The sequence below is a fragment of the Siphateles boraxobius genome, unplaced genomic scaffold (assembly GCF_051911475.1).
Source record: "Siphateles boraxobius isolate OS27281-9 unplaced genomic scaffold, OSU_SipBor_1 81, whole genome shotgun sequence".
NCBI lineage: Eukaryota > Metazoa > Chordata > Actinopteri > Cypriniformes > Leuciscidae > Siphateles > Siphateles boraxobius.
The window spans coordinates 1,785,188-1,806,696 of NW_027509210.1; the positions used below are offsets into that span (position 1 = coordinate 1,785,188).

A 21,509-nucleotide genomic window follows, 5' to 3' on the forward strand; every position below is an offset into this window, starting at 1 on the left:
GTTGCCTCAAATTTTTTAAGTTGTGAAATCTAAAGTTTAAGTTAACAGAACTGGCAGATATTTATTTTGTACTTATACATTTTAATTGTTCTTAAATCATACTTCTGAACGTTATCAGTTTATAGCAGTAAATGAAGAGATCTCTTATCGATCACAAGTTCAGTATGGTGTACCACAAGGCTCAGTACTAGGACCGCTGCTGTTCACTCTGTACATGCTACCCTTCGGAGATATCATTAGGAAGCATGGCATTAGTTTTCACTGTTATGCTGATGATACTCAGCTCTATATTTCTTCACGCCCTGACGAAACTTACAAATAAAATTGAGAATGCTATGATACCACACTGTCTCTGCTTTATCATTTTCTGCAGATAGTCTACTTAAAAGTTAATATAACTCTGGCCATTATTCAGGCCAGTGCTGTAGTAATGCATCACTTCTTTTCCATGATGTTTTCACTGCTAGCCATTATTGGGCATGCGAGCGGTCAGTCCACAGATGGTCCTCCTGAGCGGAGCATCGACCGGCCTTACAGATCTGAGCTGACGGTGTCGAACGGAGGGACGTGGGGATCGTGGCGGTCTAAGAGCATGTGTCCAGTTGGAAAGTACGCTGCAGGGTTTAGTCTGAGAGTAAGTTGGCCATTGACTCTATTTTGCTAATATGGGGGTGAATGAGTGATTTAAAGGCTCACAACTGGAGTTTGTCATTTAATTCCAGGTTTCTCCAGGGAACTGCACCTGCTTAAGACTTTTAAAGTGTCTGTGTAATACTAAAGAGCATGAAGATAAATGTTATTAAGTGTTGGTTTACAGTTTACTCTTTCAAATGAAAGATTGTCTTATTGTTTTAAGGTGAAAGGATCAGTTGGTGGTGGTGATGATACAGCGCTCAATGGGATTCGACTGTACTGTGTCGATCGGTCCAAAAACCTTCAGTCTAAAGGATTTTTGGGCCACATTGAGTCCAACGTAGGAAAGTAATGGACTCAGATTATTACCAATTCTTGCATTACGTAGAGATGAGTAAATTGAGGATTTTCTTGAAAATAATAATTGATTTGATCAGGCAATATCTGTTTTCTTCAGGTGGGTGTGTGGGGAGAAGACCAATGGTGTCCCTCTGGATACTTGACAGCTTTCCAGCTGAAAGTTGAATCTCCCCAAGGAGATGGAGATGATACGGCCGCAAACAACATCGAGTGAGTGTGTGTGGTGCTATAAGTTATAACATCTCTTAGCCATCCTGGTTTTATTTTGCTATGTAAGGACTCAGTTTTCCCCCATCAATAGTTTAGTTAATATCACACTTGCAGTCGTGCTGCTGTTCATGATTGTGGTTGCTGCAGGAGATCATGTGACTTACATTCAATCCGACCGCACAATTACATATTTATCACGATATTGTCACTTTTTTTTTTTCAGCACGCAAAAGACCCGATATGTGAACAGGCCCTAATCTGACTTGAATAAAACACCGGTCCCCTTCAACCTTACCTACCAGCTAGATTCAAGAGTCAGCGCACACAGCTGCCACAGCCAATGGGAGCATGATATTAGGTTGTCTTAGCCAATTGCTAGAGAGGAGGGCGGGTCTTTTGCAGGAAGTGAACCAGTTCGCAGTTAGCTTGTACACACGCCAGAGCCATATTCATAGATGCCACCTACGTCACTAGAAATAGAACGCCGCCATATTGACGACCGATCTCGCCCGGTATGGCCCAAACTGCCCATTTGAACGAGAGAGAAAGACAGAGATACATGGATACAATTTTTATTTTAGGCTCTGATCCTTATTTGTTACCCCCAGTTTTCTTTTGTCCTTTATTATCTGCCCCAGACTTGCCCCAATTTGCCTTCCATGATATATATATATATATATATATATATATATATATATTTTTTTTTTTTTTATCTTGTACATAACCCCTCCCCATACAGTGGGGATCGCTTGAAGGCTTTCAAGAGTACAGACGCGTATCAATATGCTGTGGCTGGATGGGTAAAGACGTAAAAGTGTGGCACCTGGCCACCAAGGATTTATATTTAATCATGGGAAATGTTGGTATTATAAAAAAGATTTGAATGTATGATTTTGGTGGTAGTTTGCTCTGACTAGGTAGCTAGCTAAGTGGCTCAGCTGGTAGCTTGCCAGCTGTTAGCCACGGCTCACGGCTAGCTGTCATTAATCTGGATTAGGCTTGTCGCGATAGTCAATAAATCAATTAATCGCACGATAAAAAAAAATGAGCTTGATAATTTTTCTGGCCGCGATAATTTCCATTTGCATGCTTGTTTGTTTTCCTCGTGTCTCTCTCTCTCTCTCTCTCTCTCTCTCTCTCTCTCTCTCTCTCTCTCTCTCTCTCTCTCTTTCTCTACCAAAGAGACTGGATGACAACTTTGTTTAAGACATAACCGACATATTTTACGTGAATACTCTCCAAACCGGACATTTAAACATAATGTTGTGTGTATTTGTCCATTCAGACACGAAACGGAGCTCAATCCATTACTCGTGTGTTGTATAGGGGTCTATGGCTGCACGCTTCGGGTCGGGTGTGTGCGCACAGAAAGATGAGACATGATACAATATGAGACATTCATACAATATGAGACATTTCTTCTATCCTTTTTTTTTTGGTATAGAATAAAATACCAGTTCGGGGTTCCTCTTTCGGCTGTTGTTGCAGCCAACTGCACAACATATTGCAGGCATTACTGAGACCGTCGGTCGTCAAGATGGCGGCGCGAATCTACAGTGACATCATGTGACCCGAACAAATAAAGAGAGAGTTCCGACAACGGAAGTTCTAAATGCTTGGTTGTCACGTGATTCGTGTAGACCTCAGATAGTTCCAGGAAGTGCTTCGGCGCCAATTCAAATCGATGGAGTTAGAGAGCAGAACTGTGATTTTTGGTAGTTTGTAGTCAATAAATGCGTTGGTTTACAATATGTATATAATACATTGACATTTGGATGTAGTATGTGTATGTAGTTACAGCAATATTGTTTTTAAAAGATAAATATCTGCTAATATTTAATGTTTATTGTGGTCAACCAGCGTTGCCTGCCTTTGTTAACATATTTTTCTGGGTAACTTTACCTTGGTTAAAGACCGTTTTGAGGTTGTTTTGAAGTATTTTTGTGTTCTTAAACGTATATGTTATTTAAAGGTTATCACATAATGTTCACTATGGTTTCACAAGGGCAGGAGACTTGCAGGAAACAGGTGATTGTCTTAAAAAGCCATTGCAAACAAGTAAAATGTAAAATTGCATTCATCTTAATGTTAACAATGCTTATGCACTTATTACTATATAAATGAATACATAATATATTTTAAAGTCGTTATATCTTAAACCCCCCAAAATGTTAGGTTGTGCAACTGTCCGCACAAATGAACAGACTAAAATACTAATTTAAATGGTGTTTTAAGAATAAAAAAATAAAAATAAAATTCTTTGGCATCATTTAAACCGTTCATATAAACACATTTTATAATTTTCAGTAGATTTATAGCTGTTGAGATAATTGAAAACCTTTTTTCAAGCAATTTGCATGTCAGAATGGCACAACTGCAAACATGGCTCTCTTATTATGGTAATTACAGTATGCATGATAAAGCATTGTCCAGAGGAGCCTTAACGATCCTTGTAGATCTCTATCAAATACTGGTAAAAACTGCTTTCAATATGGAGTAGGTTGGTACACTTTCAGGTGAATTTAAACACTTAGAAATGTTCACAACTGAACTCTTTGAATACATTGTTCATGACAAAAAACATATGCATTACATCAGTTTTGAAAATATTTAAAAAACATTTATTTGTTTATTTGTCAATGACCTATATATATATATATATACACATATACACACACACACACTTTTGCACTGATTTACCACAAAGGGATTTATAAATGTCTAATAAACTGCACGTCAAGCATGTTGTCTGTCCTTTCCTATATGTTGTTGTTGTACTGTCCGACACAGAGAGCAGAAATATGCTCAAGTCAGGAGCAAGCTAAATAGAACTAAACATTTTGTGCTAATCATACTTGTAAATTAAAATAGTTCGTTGCCTTATTTAAATCAAGACGAGTGAAAAATTAGTATGTTAGGCATACTCTCAAATTCCTAATTCGTTGCGATGATATATCTGCATGCTGTGTGCATTAATGTGAGGAAATGGCTACGAGAGTAAGGTCATGCAGGATGTTTTTAATGTTTTTGATATGATTTGGCAAGAGTGAAATGAATAATGTGAATGCAGATTAATTAACTTTTAATTTTAAAGTATGTGCTGTTTACTGATTACAGGGCTTAAAGTATTAATCATACTTTTATGCTAATCATACTTAGGTGTATCTGCACTTTTTCACAAAGAGCAACACTGGGAAGTTCAATGTTTATTAAAAGTAAGGAGTAAGTCTTGCAAAATCCAAGGATCTGAGACTGAAGGTGAGGGTACAGCGTCAGTGCAGGAGTCTTCAGGATCCACTCAATCCCCTTTGTGCTTCTTGAGTTGAAAGAGATAAAGGAAACAAAAACGGGATAAATTGTATATAGTAGTCAGTATATATTACAGTTATGGTATTTATAATACCCCATTTAGCCTAGTGTGATTTGATCTAGAAAATGGCTTGCTGACGTTTCAAGCACGGTTTTTAATCTTACTTATAAACTTCCATCTCATCCCTTTCCCATCAATACAAATCAGTTGAGCTGAAACATTATAGACAGGTAATAGTCAACAGAAACACAATGAATAAAAAACTCCAACCGTTTTTGCTTACTCAAATATGAAATCTAAAATAAGGATTTTTTCCCGTTATTGCACATTTAATATGGAATGAAACCGATAGCCTATTCTCTTTTTATCAATTACAACTATCACACTCCCCAATGTTATATTTAACCCCTGTTTAGAAGTGTTTCCCTCTTATTACACAACAAATGATAAACATGCATTAATAGAACGGGTTTAACCATTAGACTGTTCGTGGTTTGTTATGCGGTATTAACTTTATCCAATGACCTTTATTTTACCTGATAACGTCCCCTAAAACTACTAATTTAGAGAGCAATAATTAACTAGCATGCTTTAGTACATAAGTTAATTTGATTCAGATTACCTTTTAAAAGTGCATCACAAACGGTCTGTTCTGCTGTAATTCTACGCGCTGCTGCTTCTTCCGGGAACTATTGAGAGGCTCCGCGAGCCGCCATTGCGTTAAAAAAACGTTCCATTGAAGTCAATGGAGTTGTCGCAACTCTCACTCTATATGGCTCTAACACACTCTACTGTATATGGCTCTAACACACTCTATATGGCTCTAACACACTCTATATGGCTCTAACACACGCTATGGAGAATGGAGTTTATCAAACCGGGAGAAAATACATCTGCTTTGGAGAAGTAAGTAAAAAACAAGTGGCGCTGGGCATGGCTTGAAGAAAGAGGACAAAACGGGAAGGCTTAGGCACTTGGTGCAGTAAACTTCCGGAGCCTGGAGCTTGTTTTTGCATAGTTTGCCACAAAAAGCTTCACTATGCGGACAGATGTCAAATGGTGTCATTCTGGATCAGTGACGTGCGGTCTGGGTAGGCAAACTAGGCACTGCCTACCCTGCCAAAATTCAAAAATTCAAAAATAAAAATGTTTATTAAATAATAAACTTGTATTTGTATTTTTACTGTTTATTCTTGTGATTTATATATGCAATATGGGTGTTATTCAAATTGTCTAGACGTTACGATGACAAATGTAGCAGTTACGCATAATCAAATAACAAAATGGTAGAATAAGCAGTGCTTTTACGGTCCATTCATTGCAGACGTCAAGCGAAAACCCCATGTTGCGCATGCGCACTTCGATCCTGTATTCTTTAACATGTACGGCAAAACATAGACAACGTGATCATGTTCTGCTGTGATTAAGGTGATGTGATCGCAATCAAAAACTCAGATCTTACTAATAGTGACTGCAGATTTAGAACTAAATCTGATTTTTCTTTCAGGTGTTGGAGGATGACAACAAGAACAGCAAGAAGATCAAATGTATTGCAATTATTGATCATCATTTTTTGAGAAACCAACATAAACCATGTCCTACAACAGTTTTATAATGTAAATCATTAAAGTTATCCGGTTATTATCACAAAATATAATATGATTGGCTGAATTTAAATACATATAAATGTAATGTTCTGTTTGGTTCATTAAAGAAGCAGACATGTTCTACTGACCAACCAAAGAAGGAGCTGGATGAGTTTGCTTAATCTTGTGTATAATAATGAGCTTATTTTCTTATTAACTTGAAAATGTTATGGTACACATTCTCTGTGTCTGCTTGATCATTCTCACAGGAAACCCTTACGCTCAAAATAATTAATTGGTTTGAGTAGGACAAATTTAAATTAAAATGGCGGGGTGATGATGGCGCCCCGCCATCCCCCCGCCATCACCCCGCCATTTTAAATTAAAATGGCGGGGTGATGATGGCGCAGTGGATAAGACCCATGCCTTTGGTGTGAGAGACCCGGGTTCGAATCCACTGTGAGACAACAATGTGTTCCTGAGCAAGACACTTAACCCCTAGTTGCTCCAGAGGCGTGCGACCTCTGACATATAACAATTGTAAGTCGCTTTGGATAAAAGCATCAGCTAAATGAATAAATGTAAAATAATTACTAGTTTAGTCAAATTAACTTTTATGAGTATTTAGCACTTTATTTTTCTTTCAAGTTCACAGAACTGATATATTTTAAGTAAACTCAACTATTTCAATGTTTTGTGTTTTTTTTAACACCTATTAAAGTAAACCTACCAGAGCTTGTTCTTCCAGCGACCATGCCAAACAATTCAGGTACTGCAACTATACCTCTCACAGGAAGTGGCATATTTAAAGGGAAATTACACCCTCTACAGATACCCTCAGCAGCACCCCCTATTGACTTGGCTACAATGTGTTTGGGTTGTTTTAAATAAAAACAAAATCATAATTAATATATCATAGAGTTGTTTGCGGTGGTGGTGATTAGATCTGCGGTGACGTCACACTCATGTTGCATTGTGGTATATGGAGCTGCCTGAAGTGTACATGAAGTAGACTCACTCCCTCGGTCAAAATCAAGGGTCTGTCCATTTAAACTTCCCTCGTCCACTTCACGAAGCGAAACTGCCACAGATTTTGAGTTAAGGGGCCGTGTTCATCTCACAGAATTCTGTTAGAACAGGTTGCAAATGTTCACTTATATCTGCACCTTGATGTGATTTTGTAGGCCATTGTATTTTTTTATGTACATAAATGGACCATGGTGAACATACAGGTTAACTCTATTTGACTATAAAACCCAGTTGAATATAAAAAAGTCCAGTGCAAACGTTACTCCCGCTAAAAGTTTAGGGTAACAGGATTGAAAAATTACAATTTAATGTAGTGTTTCTGTAGATTACGCTGGTCATTCTATGAACGGATAAGACAATTAGCCTACTTTGAATGCAGTATAACTGGCTTTAGACCATCTGCCACATGCACTAATGTAATGAACGATCTGATGTAAAGTCTTGTATAAAACAATGTGAAACTACAAGGTTCTGTTTAGAAAGTCTTTATTGCTAATATTTGACAACCGTTTCAGCAGAAGAATCACTAACCTACAAATAAATAAATAAATAATAATTTCAACTCCAATAATAAGCGGGGTGCAAATGTCCCGATCATCCGGTTAAGCTTTATTTTTTGTGATAATGACCGGCTGACTTTACAGATTTACATTACAAAGCTGTTGTAAGACATGGTTTATGTTAGTTTATCATAGTATGATCAATAATTACAATAAATTTGCTGTTGCAAAAATCTTGCTGTTCTTGTGGTCATCCTCCTACACCTGAAAGAATAAACAGATTTAGTTGATGTGCAGTGTCTCAGTCTGAGTTTTTGATTGCGATCACATCACCTTAATCACAGCAGAACATGATCACGTCATTGAGAGCGGTGTCGTCTCTGATTCCCTGCGACTCTTCTGTCCGGGTCTTGATGCCACAGATTCCTGTTCCTTCCCATGTTGCCCCAGCGGCTCAAGGGTGAGCGGGAACCCTCCAGCTCATGACCTCCACTGCATTTGAACCTGAAAAAAAAAAGTGACAATATTGTGATAAATATGTAATTGTGCGGTCGGATTGAATGTAAGTCACATGATCTCCTGCAGCAACCACAATCATGAACAGCACGACTGCAAGTGTGATATTAACTAAACTATTGATGGGGGAAAACTGAGTCCTTAAATAGCAAAATAAAACCAGGATGGCTAAGAGATGTTATAACTTATAGCACCACACACACTCACTCGATATTGTTTGCGGCCGTATCAGCTCCATCTCCTTGGGGAGATTCAACTTTCAGCTGGAAAGCTGTCAAGTATCCAGAGGGACACCATTGGTCTTCTCCCCACACACCCCAGCTGAAGAAAACAGAGGTTGCCTGATCAAATCAATTATTATTTTCAAGAAAATCCTCAATTTACTCATCTCTACGTAATGCAAGAATTGGTAATAATCTGAGTCCATTACTTTCCTACGTTGGACTCAATGTGGCCCAGAAATCCTTTAGACTGAAGGTTTTTGGACCGATCGACACAGTACAGTCGAATCCCATTGAGCGCTGTATCATCACCACCACCAACTGATCCTTCCACCTTAAAACAATAAGACAATCTTTCATTTGAAAGAGTAAACTCTAAACCAACACTTAATAACATTTATCTTCATGCTCTTTAGTATTACACAGACACTTTAAAAGTCTAAAGCAGGTGCAGTTCTCTGGAGAAACCTGGAATTAAATGATAAACTCCAGTTTTGAGCCTTTGAATCACTCATCCACCCCCATATTAGCAAAATAGAGTCAATGCCCAACTTACTCTCAGACTAAACCCTGCGACGTACGTTCCAACTGGACACATGCTCTTAGACCGCCACGATCCCCACGCCCCTCCGTTCGACACCGTCAGCTCAGATCTGTAAGGTCGGTCGATGCTCCGCTCAGAAGGACCATCTGTGGACTGACCGCTCGCATGCCCAATAATGGCTAGCAGTGAAAACATCATGGAAAAGAAGTGATGCATTACTACAGCACTGGCCTGAATAATGGCCAGAGTTATATTAATTTTTAGGTAGACTATCTGCAGAAAATGATAAAGCAGAGACAGTGTGGTATCATAGCATTCTCAATTTTATTTGTAAGTTTCGTCAGGGCGTGAAGAAATATAGAGCTGAGTATCATCAGCATAACAGTGAAAACTAATGCCATGCTTCCTAATGATATCTCCGAAGGGTAGCATGTACAGAGTGAACAGCAGCGGTCCTAGTACTGAGCCTTGTGGTACACCATACTGAACTTGTGATCGATAAGAGATCTCTTCATTTACTGCTATAAACTGACAACGTTCAGAAGTATGATTTAAGAACAATTAAAATGTATAAGTACAAAATAAATATCTGCCAGTTCTGTTAACTTAAACTTTAGATTTCACAACTTAAAAATTTGAGGCAACTGATTGCCTTAAATGTTTCGAGTTTTGCCAACTTATTCGGGTTTACAGTGAAGGGTTGAGGCGTCTGTTTCCACCTGAACACTTATAGCTGAGGCTTGTAGGATTACAAAAGTAAGAATATATTTAAGATCTGCTGATCCTAAATCCTTACATTACAAGAAAAACTAAGGTGAACTACACTGTATTGGGCATTCAATGTGAACATGGTGGCATCAATTTACTGATTAGATTCAATATAGTTTCCATTGAAGGGGTTTTGTCAGTCTTTGATCTTCCTACTGAGAGTCAAACTATGTGTGAATGATTACATAGTCTTAGTTCTTGTGATCATGTGATGTTTATACAATTAGGGGGGTACCATTATCTTCAGTTGGGGGTAATTGCCTCTATTGTCTTTAGATGATTCAATTTAGTGGTCATCTCTAAGGCTGTGTGTAAGGTCAACACTTCTAAGGACTGTCAGCACTTTTAAGGACTGCCGACTGAGTGCCTATAAGATACCAGGTAAAGTTCCCTTAGTCAGACATGATGACTGCATCTCCCGACAGCTCGTGTTCTCAGTAAAAAATCCTGCTGAAATTACAACCAAGTCTCCTAGTCTTTGCTTCTGAGTTTCCTACAGGCTATAGATAGTGTACCTGAAAATGTATCTAACAATCAGTATTTTTTTTACCAATCAGGCCAGTGCTGTAGCAATGCATCACTTCTTTTCCATGATGTTTTCACTGCTAGCCATTATTGGGCATGTGAGCGGTGACGGTGTCTAATGGGATGAATTGGGGATCATGGGGATATAAGAGCATGTGTCCAAGTGGAAGGTACGCCGCAGGGTTTAGTCTGAGGGTAAGTTGACTCTATTTTGCTAATATGGGGGGGGGGGGGGGGGGGATGAGTGATTCAAAGGATCAAAACTGTGGAGTTGCTGTTTGTCATTTAATTCCAGGTTTCTCCAGAGAACTGCACCCGCTTAAGATCTTTAAAGTGTCTGTGTAATATTAAAGAGCATGAAGATAAATGTTACTAAGTGTTGGGTCAGAGTTTACTCTTTCAGGTGGAAGATTGTCTCAATGTTGTTGTTTTAAGGTGGAAAGACCAATTGACGGTGATGATACAGCGCTCAATGGGATTCGTCTTTACTGTGTCGATCGGCCAGGCTCACGTCACTTCAACTCAATTGAGTCCGACGTAGGAGGGTAATGGACTCGGATTATTAACAATTCTTGCATTAAGTATTTAAGCTATTTAAGTAAATTGAGGATTTTCTTGAAAAAAATGATTGATTTGATCAGGCAACCTCTTTGTGTGATTTCTTCAGATGGGGTGAGTGGACAGATGTCAAATGGTGTCATTCTGGATACTTGACAGCTTTCCAGCTGAGAGTTCAATCTCACCAAGGAAATGGAGATGATACGGCTGCAAACAACAGTTATAACATCTCTTACCCATCCTGGTTTTATTTTGCTATTTAAGGACTCAGTTTTCCTTTATCAATAGTTTAGTTAATATCACACTTGCAGTCGTGCTGCTGTTCATGATTGCAGTGATTAGGTCGTCGGCTGTAGGTGATCATGTGACTGACGTTCAATCCGACTGCGCAATAACATATTTTATCATAATATTGTCACATCTGAATTTTTTCCAGGTTCACCTGCACTGGAGGTTTTGTGCTGGAGGGTGACGGCACAAACTGGGGCAACTGGGGCCACTGGAGCCCAACGTGTCATGGAAGAGGAATCTGCGGCATCAAGACCCGGATAGAAGAGTCACAGGGAAGACAAGACGACACCGCTCTCAATGACGTGATCATGTTCTGCTGTGATTAAGGTGATGTGATCGCAATCAAAAACTCAGATCTTACTAATAGTGACTGCAGATTTAGAACTAAATCAGATTTTTCTTTCAGGTGTGGGAGGATGACAACAAGAACAGCAAGAAGATCAACTGTGTTGCAATTATTGATCATCATTTTTTGAGAAATTAACATAAACCATGTCATACAACAGTTTTATAATGTAAATCTGTAAAGTTACCGGTTATTATCACAAAATATAATATGATTGGCTGAATTTAAATACATATAAATGTAATGTTCTGTTTGGTTCATTAAAGAAGCAGACATGTTCTACTGACCAACCAAAGAAGGAGCTGGATGAGTTTGCTTAATCTTGTGTATAATAATGAGCTTATTTTCTTATTAAACTTGAAAATGTTATGGTACACATTCTCTGTGTCTGCTTGATCATTCTCACAGGAAACCCTTACGCTCAAAATAATTAATTGGTTTGAGTAGGACAAACTTAAATTAAACTAATTACTAGTTTAGTCAAATTAACTTTTATGAGTATTTAGCACTTTATTTTTCTTTCAACCTACCAGAGCTTGTTCTTCCAGCGACCTTGCCAAACAATTCAGGTACTGCAACTATACCTCTCACGGGAAGTGGCATATTTAAAGGGAAATTACACCCTCTACAGATACCCTCAGCAGCACCCCCTATTGACTTGGCTACAATGTGTTTGGGTTGTTTTAAATAAAAACAAAATCATAATTAATATATCATAGAGTTGTTTGCGGTGGTGGTGATTAGATCTGCGGTGACGTCACACTCATGTTGCATTGTGGTATATGGAGCTGCCTGAAGTGTACATGAAGTAGACTCACTCCCTCGGTCAAAATCAAGGGTCTGTCCATATAAACTTCCCTCGTCCACTTCACGAAGCGAAACTGCCACAGATTTTGAGTTAAGGGGCCGTGTTCATCTCACGGAATTCTGTGAGAACAGGTTGCAAATGTTGTAGGCCATTGTATTTTTTTTATGTACATAAATGGACCATGGTGAACATACAGGTTAACTCTATTTGACTATAAAACCCAGTTGAATATAAAAAAGTCCAGTGCAAACGTTACTCCCGCTCGACGATCAGCAGAGATGGGCAGTATTTTAATAACATGTATTTTAAATATGTATTTAATCACTTTGGAGTATTTTGTAATTTCCTTAAAAATAAATTAAATGTAATTTGTAATTATATAATTTGAAAGACTGTAATTTGTATTTAAAATACTTAAAATATATCATTTTAGTTTGTATATATTAACTTTCATCACCAGGCTTAAAGGGATAGTTCACCCAAAAATTTTAATTACCCCATGATTTACTAACCCTTAAGCCATCCTAGGTGTATATGACTTTCTTTTTCCAAACCAATACAATCAGAGTTATATAAAAAAATGTCCTGACTCTTCCAAGCTTTACAATGGCAGTGAATGGCCATAAAAGTGCAAATGTCCGTCATAAAAGGGCATCTATCCATCATAAAAGTGCTCCACAGGCTCCGGGAGGTTAATAAAGGCCTTCTGAAGTGACGCGTTCATAGAAAAACGTCCATATTTAAAATTATATCGACTAAAATAACTAGCTTCCGGCAGACAACCCGGGAACAATCACATTCAGGCGCAGCAAACGAGCCCAGTGTGAAAGAAACCATTTGTGACCAGCCTAGAAGACCAACTGAAACGAGAGAAAACAGGCACAGAACTGAAACATAAAACATCTATCCAAACATAACAAAACTCAGATTATAACAGTCTTTGAATACGGATTCATAACTGCTTCTTGATTCTGGCACTGTTTGTGATATTCACTGTAGGAGTGAGTTTCTCTTCTCAAATATTTAAGTATTAAAATGAGGTTTGAATTTTTGCATCAAATCATTTTCTGAATATGCATTATGCCGTTTTAGCTAAATAAACATTTATATCTTTAGGAAGGCAAAAAGTTTAGGGTAACAGGATTGAAAAATTACACTTTAATGTAGTGTTCCTGTAGATCACGCTGGTCATTCTCAGGGAATGCATGAACGGATAAGAATTTTACTGTGAATGCAATATAAGTGGCTTTATCTGCCACATGCACCATCTGCCACATGCACTAATGTAATGAACCATCTGATGTAAAGTGTTGTGCAAAACAATGTGAAACTACAAGGTTCTGTTTAGAAAGTCTTTATTGCTGATATTTGGCAACCGTTTCAGCAGAAGAATCACTAACCTACAAAAAAAATAAAAAAATGATTTCAACTCCAATAATAAGCGGGGTGCAAATGTCCCGATAAGCTTTATTTTTTGTGATAATGACCGGCTGACTTTACAGATTTACAATACAAAGCTGTTGTAAGACATGGTTTATGTTAGTTTATCATATTATGATCAATAATTACAATAAATTTGCTGTAGCAAAAATCTTGCTGTTCTTGTGGTCATCCTCCTACACCTGAAAGAATAAACAGATTTAGTTGATCTGCAGTCTCTCAGTCTGAGTTTTTGATTGCGATCACATCACCTTAATCACAGCAGAACATGATCACGTCATTGAGGGCGGTGTCGTCTCTGATTCCCTGCGACTCTTCTATCCGGGTCTTGATGCCACAGATTCCTTTTCCTTCACATGTTGCCCCAGCGGCTCAAGGGTGAGCGGGAACCCTCCAGCTCATGACCTCCACTGCATTTGAACCTGAAAAAAAAAAGTGACAATATTGTGATAAATATGTAATTGTGCGGTCGGATTGAATGTAAGTCACATGATCTCCTGCAGCAACCACAATCATGAACAGCAGCACGACTGCAAGTGTGATATTAACTAAACTATTGATGGGGGAAAACTGAGTCCTTAAATAGCAAAATAAAACCAGGATGGCTAAGAGATGTTATAACTTATAGCACCACACACACTCACTCGATATTGTTTGCGGCCGTATCAGCTCCATCTCCTTGGGGAGATTCAACTTTCAGCTGGAAAGCTGTCAAGTATCCAGAGGGACACCATTGGTCTTCTCCCCACACACCCCAGCTGAAGAAAACAGAGGTTGCCTGATCAAATCAATTATTATTTTCAAGAAAATCCTCAATTTACTCATCTCTACGTAATGCAAGAATTGGTAATAATCTGAGTCCATTACTTTCCTACGTTGGACTCAATGTGGCCCAAAAATCCTTTAGACTGAAGGTTTTTGGACCGATCGACACAGTACAGTCGAATCCCATTGAGCGCTGTATCATCACCACCACCAACTGATCCTTCCACCTTAAAACAATAAGACAATCTTTCATTTGAAAGAGTAAACTCTAAACCAACACTTAATAACATTTATCTTCATGCTCTTTAGTATTACACAGACACTTTAAAAGTCTAAAGCAGGTGCAGTTCTCTGGAGAAACCTGGAATTAAATGATAAACTCCAGTTTTGAGCCTTTGAATCACTCATCCACCCCCATATTAGCAAAATAGAGTCAATGCCCAACTTACTCTCAGACTAAACCCTGCGACGTACGTTCCAACTGGACACATGCTCTTAGACCGCCACGATCCCCACGCCCCTCCGTTCGACACCGTCAGCTCAGATCTTTAAGGTCGGTCGATGCTCCGCTCAGAAGGACCATCTGTGGACTGACCGCTCGCATGCCCAATAATGGCTAGCAGTGAAAACATCATGGAAAAGAAGTGATGCATTACTACAGCACTGGCCTGAATAATGGCCAGAGTTATATTAATTTTTAGGTAGACTATCTGCAGAAAATGATAAAGCAGAGACAGTGTGGTATCATAGCATTCTCAATTTTATTTGTAAGTTTCGTCAGGGCGTGAAGAAATATAGAGCTGAGTATCATCAGCATAACAGTGAAAACTAATGCCATGCTTCCTAATGATATCTCCGAAGGGTAGCATGTACAGAGTGAACAGCAGCGGTCCTAGTACTGAGCCTTGTGGTACACCATACTGAACTTGTGATCGATAAGAGATCTCTTCATTTACTGCTATAAACTGACAACGTTCAGAAGTATGATTTAAGAACAATTAAAATGTATAAGTACAAAATAAATATCTGCCAGTTCTGTTAACTTAAACTTTAGATTTCACAACTTAAAAATTTGAGGCAACTGATTGCCTTAAATGTTTCGAGTTTTGCCAACTTATTCGGGTTTACAGTGAAGGGTTGAGGCGTCTGTTTCCACCTGAACACTGATAGCTGAGGCTTGTAGGATTACAAAAGTAAGAATATATTTAAGATCTGCTGATCCTAAATCCTTACATTACAAGAAAAACTAAGGTGAACTACACTGTATTGGGCATTCAATGTGAACATGGTGGCATCAATTTACTGATTAGATTCAATATAGTTTCCATTGAAGGGGTTTTGTCAGTCTTTGATCTTCCTACTGAGAGTCAAACTATGTGTGAATGATTACATAGTCTTAGTTCTTGTGATCATGTGATGTTTATACAATTAGGGGGGTACCATTATCTTCAGTTGGGGGTAATTGCCTCTATTGTCTTTAGATGATTCAATTTAGTGGTCATCTCTAAGGCTGTGTGTAAGGTCAACACTTCTAAGGACTGTCAGCACTTTTAAGGACTGCCGACTGAGTGCCTATAAGATACCAGGTAAAGTTCCCTTAGTCAGACATGATGACTGCATCTCCCGACAGCTCGTGTTCTCAGTAAAAAATCCTGCTGAAATTACAACCAAGTCTCCTAGTCTTTGCTTCTGAGTTTCCTACAGGCTATAGATAGTGTACCTGAAAATGTATCTAACAATCAGTATTTTTTTTACCAATCAGGCCAGTGCTGTAGCAATGCATCACTTCTTTTCCATGATGTTTTCACTGCTAGCCATTATTGGGCATGTGAGCGGTGACGGTGTCTAATGGGATGAATTGGGGATCATGGGGATATAAGAGCATGTGTCCAAGTGGAAGGTACGCCGCAGGGTTTAGTCTGAGGGTAAGTTGACTCTATTTTGCTAATATGGGGGGGGGGGGGGGGGGGGGGGGATGAGTGCTTCAAAGGATCAAAACTGTGGAGTTTCTGTTTGTCATTTAATTCCAGGTTTCTCCAGAGAACTGCACCTGCTTAAGATCTTTAAGGTGTCTGCGTAATACTAAAGAGCATGAAGATAAATGTTACTAAGTGTTGGGTTAGAGTTTACTCTTTCAAGTGGAAGATTGTCTCAATGTTGTTGTTTTAAGGTGGAAAGACCAATTGATGGTGATGATACAGCGCTCAATGGGATTCGTCTTTACTGTGTCGATCGGCCAGGCTCACGTGACTACAACTCAATTGAGTCCGACGTAGGAGGGTAATGGACTCGGATTATTAACAATTCTTGCATTAAGTGTTTAAGCTATTTAAGTAAATTGAGGTTTTTCTTGAAACTAATAATAGAGTTGATCAGGAAACCTCTTTGTGTGATTTCTTCAGCTGGGGTGAGTGGACAGATGTCAAATGGTGTCATTCTGGATACTTGACAGCTTTCCAGCTGAGAGTTGAATCTCACCAAGGAAATGGAGATGATACGGCCGCAAACAACATCAAGTGAGTGTGTGGTGCTATAAGTTATAACATCTCTTACCCATCCTGGTTTTATTTTGCTATTTAAGGACTCAGTTTTCCTTTATCAATAGTTTAGTTAATATCACACTTGCAGTCGTGCTGCTCTTCATGATTGCAGTGATTAGGTCGTCGGCTGTAGGTGATCATGTGACTGACGTTCAATCCGACTGTGCAATAACATATTTTATCATAATATTGTCACATCTCAATTTTTTACAGGTTCACCTGAACTGGAGGTTTTGTGCTGGAGGGTGACGGCACAAACTGGGGAAACTGGGGCCATTGGAGCCCAACGTGTCATGGAAGAGGAATCTGCGGCATCAAGACCCGGATAGAAGAGTCACAGGGAAGACAAGATGACACCGCTCTCAATAACGTGATCATGTTCTGCTGTGATTAAGGTGATGTGATCGCAATCAAAAACTCAGATCTTACTAATAGTGACTCCAGATTTAGAACTAAATCTGATTTTTCTTTCAGGTGTAGGAGGATGACAACAAGAACAGCAAGAAGATCAAATGTATTGCAATTATTGATCATCATTTTTTGAGAAACCAACATAAACCATATCATACAACAGTTTTATAATGTAAATCTGTAAAGTTAGCCAGTCATTATCATAAAATATAATATGATTGGCTGAAATTTAAATACATATAAATGTAATGTTCTGTTTGGTTCTTTAAGGAAGCAGACATGTTCTACTGACCAACCAAAGAAGGAGCTGGATGAGTTTGCTTAATCTTGTGTATAATAATGAGCTGATTTTCTTATTAACTTGAAAATGTTATGGTACACATTCTCTGTGTCTGCTTGATCATTCTCACAGGAAACCCTTACGCTCAAAAGAATTAACTGGTTTGAGTAGGACAAACTTAAATTAAACTAATTAGTTTAGTCAAATTAACTATTATGAGTATTTAGCACTTTATTTTTCTTTCAAGTTCACAGAACTGATATATTTTAAGTAAACTCAACTGTTTCAATGTTTTGTGTTTTTTTAATTATTTCTTTTAATTTAGACGAACTTACTTTGAACTGAAACCGTTGGGATGTCTATTTCCCAGCATGCTTTGCCGATGGCACTCGAAAGGGAGAGTAAATGCTAAATTGCTTAAAAGCTAAATACTAAAATGCTCTGTTTTTGTGCAAGATTAATGTTAGGAGATTTTCCTAGTGGAAAAGAAGTACGCTTTATTGTATTTGAAATATATTCCCCTTTTCAATAGTACATTGCAAATATACTAATAGAAATTGTACTATCTTTAAATATATTAAAAGTATATAGCGTCATTTTACTTATTTTTACAATACAACTTTTAACACACTTTAAAATAATTGTACTTTAGTATATTTTCTAAAAATATATTTAAAAATAAGCATACTTTTAACATTTTTCTAAAAATTGCACTATAAGTACATTGGTAATAAATATATGCTTAATTACACTTTTAAGAAATATTCTAAACACAAGCATACTTTTAGTGAAGTTTTGGTGTATTTAAAGAAAACATACTTTTGTAGCTCTTAATGAAAATAAATTTTATGAGAATATATGTATGTAAATATATATGTAAAATACATGTACTTTATGCTTACTATGATATATTTTAAATATTTATGTATTTATCATTTTAATATTGTGAAAAAAAATTACGTTTACAATGTACCAGCTTATAATGTATTAGAAAACATTTGTCAACTAGTATTTAGCATTGAAATAAGTAGCCTATAACTAAAATTAATGTTGTTCACTATTACTTATTTGTAGGCTACTTTAAAAAAAGGCTACTTAAAAGGCTGTTGTCCATTACATGATACGTTTGTACTACTTAAATTCCCACAAGGATTTCAACATCATATTATTTGCATCATAGATACATTTTCCAAAGATGTTTAAAAAAGTTTGTACTTGTTTAAATTCAAACAATAGCATAACACACGTGACTAGTCCTGATTGGTTCCAGAGCCGTTGAATGGTTGTGATTGGTTCTTATGATTATGAGCCTCATCTCACACCTCACTCAGAGCCTCTTTATCAGATATGCTGTGTGTGTGTGTGTGTGTGTGTGTGTGTGTGTGTGTGTGTGTGTGTGTGTGTGTGTGTGTGTGTGTGTGTGTGTGTGTTACTTAAATGTGATTAGATTTTGAAATCTAAATTTAAACTGTTAAAAATATATAGAGTGATCGAATCTCTTTAGAGAAGTATGAAGGAAACCACGCCATGCGCCATTTTGCGATTAACTTTTTCAAACGTGAACAGATTTGGTGAATCATTTATCAGAGGGATGTAAATCTCTCAGGTTTCATTAAAATATGTCAGTTTTGTGATGTTTATTGGATGCGAGTTTGAATAATTCACGGAGACACTGGTTTCGTGGGACTTTCTTATTCTGGTAGAAGGGCCAAAGAGAAGACGACACCGCTCTCAATGACGTGATCATGTTCTGCTGTGATTAAGGTGATGTGATCTCAATCAAAAACTCAGATTGTCACACACTGCAGATCAACTAAATCTGATTTTTCTTTCAGGTGTAGGAGGATGACAGAAAGAACAGCAAGAAGATCAAATGTATTGTAATTATTGATCATCATACTATGATAAACTAACATGAACCATGTCATACAACCGTTTTGTAATGTAAATCTGTAAAGTCAGCCGGTCCTCATCACCAAAAAATAAAGCCTAACCGGATGATCAGGACATTTACATCCCGCCTATTATTGGAGTTTAATTCTTATTCTTGTAGGTTAGTGATTCTTCTGAAGACTCTTGAACTTCTGCTGAAACGGTTGTCAAATATCAGCAATAAAGACTTTCTAAACAGAACCTTGTAGTTTCACATTGTTTTGCACAACACTTTACATCAGATCCTTCATTACATTAGTGCATGTGGCAGATGGTCTACAGCCACTTATATTGCATTCGCGTGCTGTGCATGTGTGTGAACAGTGTGTGAAACAGTGTGTGACAAAACAGACAACTATATTAGAAATGGCGCCGAAGAAGATAAGTGATGTGGCTGAGGAAATCGATAACATTAAAGTCACGTTGGACTTCCTCAAAACACAGCTCACGGAGCTAAAGGAGCAAGGGACACGTACTTTGGATTTGGTGAAGGAGGTCCAGTCTCTTCGCATCCAGAAAGCGGAGAAGGACACCAAAATAGTGCAGCTGGAGAACCGGGTTGCAGACCTCGAACAATATTCGAGGATGAATGACACCATAATAACCGGGATCACGGTGAAACCCCGATCGTATGCTCGAGCGATAGACGCAAACATCAGGGGGCGGTTTCACAAAGCTATTTTAGACCGGTCTATAGTGTTAGACAAGTCTAAAATTTGCTCATAGATAGTCTAATGCAAGTTAGACTGTTTCACAAAAATAAAGACTGACTTAATTAAGACCAAAAAAATTAGACACCTTACCCCCAGGCTAACTTAGGTCTAGGACTCGTTACCCTGGCAACCAGCAGTAACAATCAGTTACATTACAAACAGCCAAAAGAAAAGGGAAAATGGCTCATTTGTGGTTTGCTGACGACGTTATGGAGAGAGCTATGAGAAGGGAAAGGGTTTTTAGGATATTTCCTCTTAATTATATCTTTTTGGCATCTTGTAAACGAGTAAACGGAAAACGAGTATAAGAAATATAAAAATAAATTGACTAATATCTTGAGAAAAAGTAAGAAAGATTATTATAACAAATTAATAGAAAATAAGACATCTGATGTGAGGGAAATGTGGAAAATATTGAATAAAGTAATAAAAAAATCTTTGGGCCAGTTAAGTTATCCTAAATATTTTAATATGGGTGACAAAGGCAATTATAATATGACAGAGGTGGCAAATACTTTCAACACATTTTTTGTTAATATTGGGAAAGAGCTGGCAGAAAGTATTCCTGACCCCATAAATGATCAGTAGGGTTATTGCTCTATTGATAGAAATGTAAATTCAATGTTCCCTTCTCCGGTAGAGGAAAGTGAGATAATTCAAATTGTTTTAAAATATAAGAATAAAACTTCAAATGATTGTAACAACGTTGATATGACGGTGGTGAGGAATGTTATTGAGGCCATTTCAAAACCTCTTACCTATATTTACAACTCATCATTTGAATCTGGCATATTTCCTAATCAAATGAAAATAGCAAAGGTCATTCCATTTTTTAAATCAGGAGACAAACATCAATTTACAAACTATAGACCGGTTTCTCTGCTGCCACAATTCTCAAAAATTCTAGAAAACTTTTTATCATTCGTCTTGACAACTTTTTGGAAAAAAACAATATATTTAATGAAAGCCAGTATGGATTTAGAGCAAAAAGGGCAACATCACTTGCATTGTTAGATTTTATAGAAGAAATATCAAGTTCTGTAGATAACAAAATGCATACTATTGGAATATTTATTGATTTACAGAAGGCGTTTGATACCACGAATCATGAAATTTTCTTAAGAAAATTAGAGCGATATGGGATAAGAGGAATGGATACCTACCTAAAATGAATCGCGATATGGAATAGCCTAGTGTCTGTAAACGCAAAAAGACTGTTTAAA

General features: G+C 37.6%; 3 protein-coding genes across 3 annotated transcripts; 2 read left to right on the forward strand and 1 right to left on the reverse strand.

Annotated features, from left to right (window-relative positions):
- Positions 1–451: 451 nt before the first annotated feature.
- On the forward strand, positions 452–19,774 carry LOC143730822 (uncharacterized). Its single transcript, XM_077221371.1, has 9 exons — positions 452–634; positions 857–982; positions 1,091–1,203; positions 9,982–10,058; positions 10,306–10,397; positions 10,638–10,747; positions 10,870–10,989; positions 11,203–11,378; positions 19,695–19,774. The coding sequence occupies exons 1-8, from the start codon at positions 452–454 to the stop codon at positions 11,375–11,377; spliced, it is 996 nt and encodes a 331-aa protein (XP_077077486.1). The 3' UTR covers position 11,378; positions 19,695–19,774.
- On the reverse strand, positions 13,813–15,105 carry LOC143730778 (vitelline membrane outer layer protein 1 homolog). The gene is made up of 5 exons (XM_077221366.1): positions 14,860–15,105; positions 14,513–14,637; positions 14,290–14,403; positions 13,897–14,067; positions 13,813–13,827 (listed from the first exon to the last, which is right to left on the reverse strand). Exons 1-4 carry the CDS (start codon positions 14,899–14,901, stop codon positions 13,998–14,000), a joined length of 351 nt encoding a protein of 116 aa, XP_077077481.1. The 5' UTR covers positions 14,902–15,105; the 3' UTR covers positions 13,813–13,827; positions 13,897–13,997.
- On the forward strand, positions 16,242–19,774 carry LOC143730776 (vitelline membrane outer layer protein 1 homolog). The gene is given in 5 exon segments (XM_077221364.1): positions 16,242–16,335; positions 16,581–16,690; positions 16,813–16,926; positions 17,164–17,345; positions 19,477–19,774. Coding segments are annotated over 4 exon segments (477 nt in total). The 5' UTR covers positions 16,242–16,263; the 3' UTR covers position 17,345; positions 19,477–19,774.
- Positions 19,775–21,509: the final 1,735 nt, after the last annotated feature.

What these genes read in the sequence shown, in the direction of transcription:
- LOC143730778 (XM_077221366.1), bottom strand. Translation starts at nt 14,901, where the DNA reads ATGTGTCCAGTTGGAACGTACGTCGCAGGGTTTAGTCTGAGA. An exon ending in TCGCAGGGTTTAGTCTGAGA is followed by an intron (nt 14,638 to 14,859) that starts GTAAGTTGGGCA and finishes TATTGTTTTAAG; the next exon opens with GTGGAAGGATCAGTTGGTGG. An exon ending in ACGGCCGCAAACAATATCGA is followed by an intron (nt 14,068 to 14,289) that starts GTGAGTGTGTGT and finishes TTTTTTTTTCAG; the next exon opens with GTTCAAATGCAGTGGAGGTC.
- LOC143730822 (XM_077221371.1), top strand. Translation starts at nt 452, where the DNA reads ATGTTTTCACTGCTAGCCATTATTGGGCATGCGAGCGGTCAGTCCACA. An exon ending in CCGCAGGGTTTAGTCTGAGG is followed by an intron (nt 10,398 to 10,637) that starts GTAAGTTGACTC and finishes TGTTGTTTTAAG; the next exon opens with GTGGAAAGACCAATTGACGG. An exon ending in ATTGAGTCCGACGTAGGAGG is followed by an intron (nt 10,748 to 10,869) that starts GTAATGGACTCG and finishes TGATTTCTTCAG; the next exon opens with ATGGGGTGAGTGGACAGATG.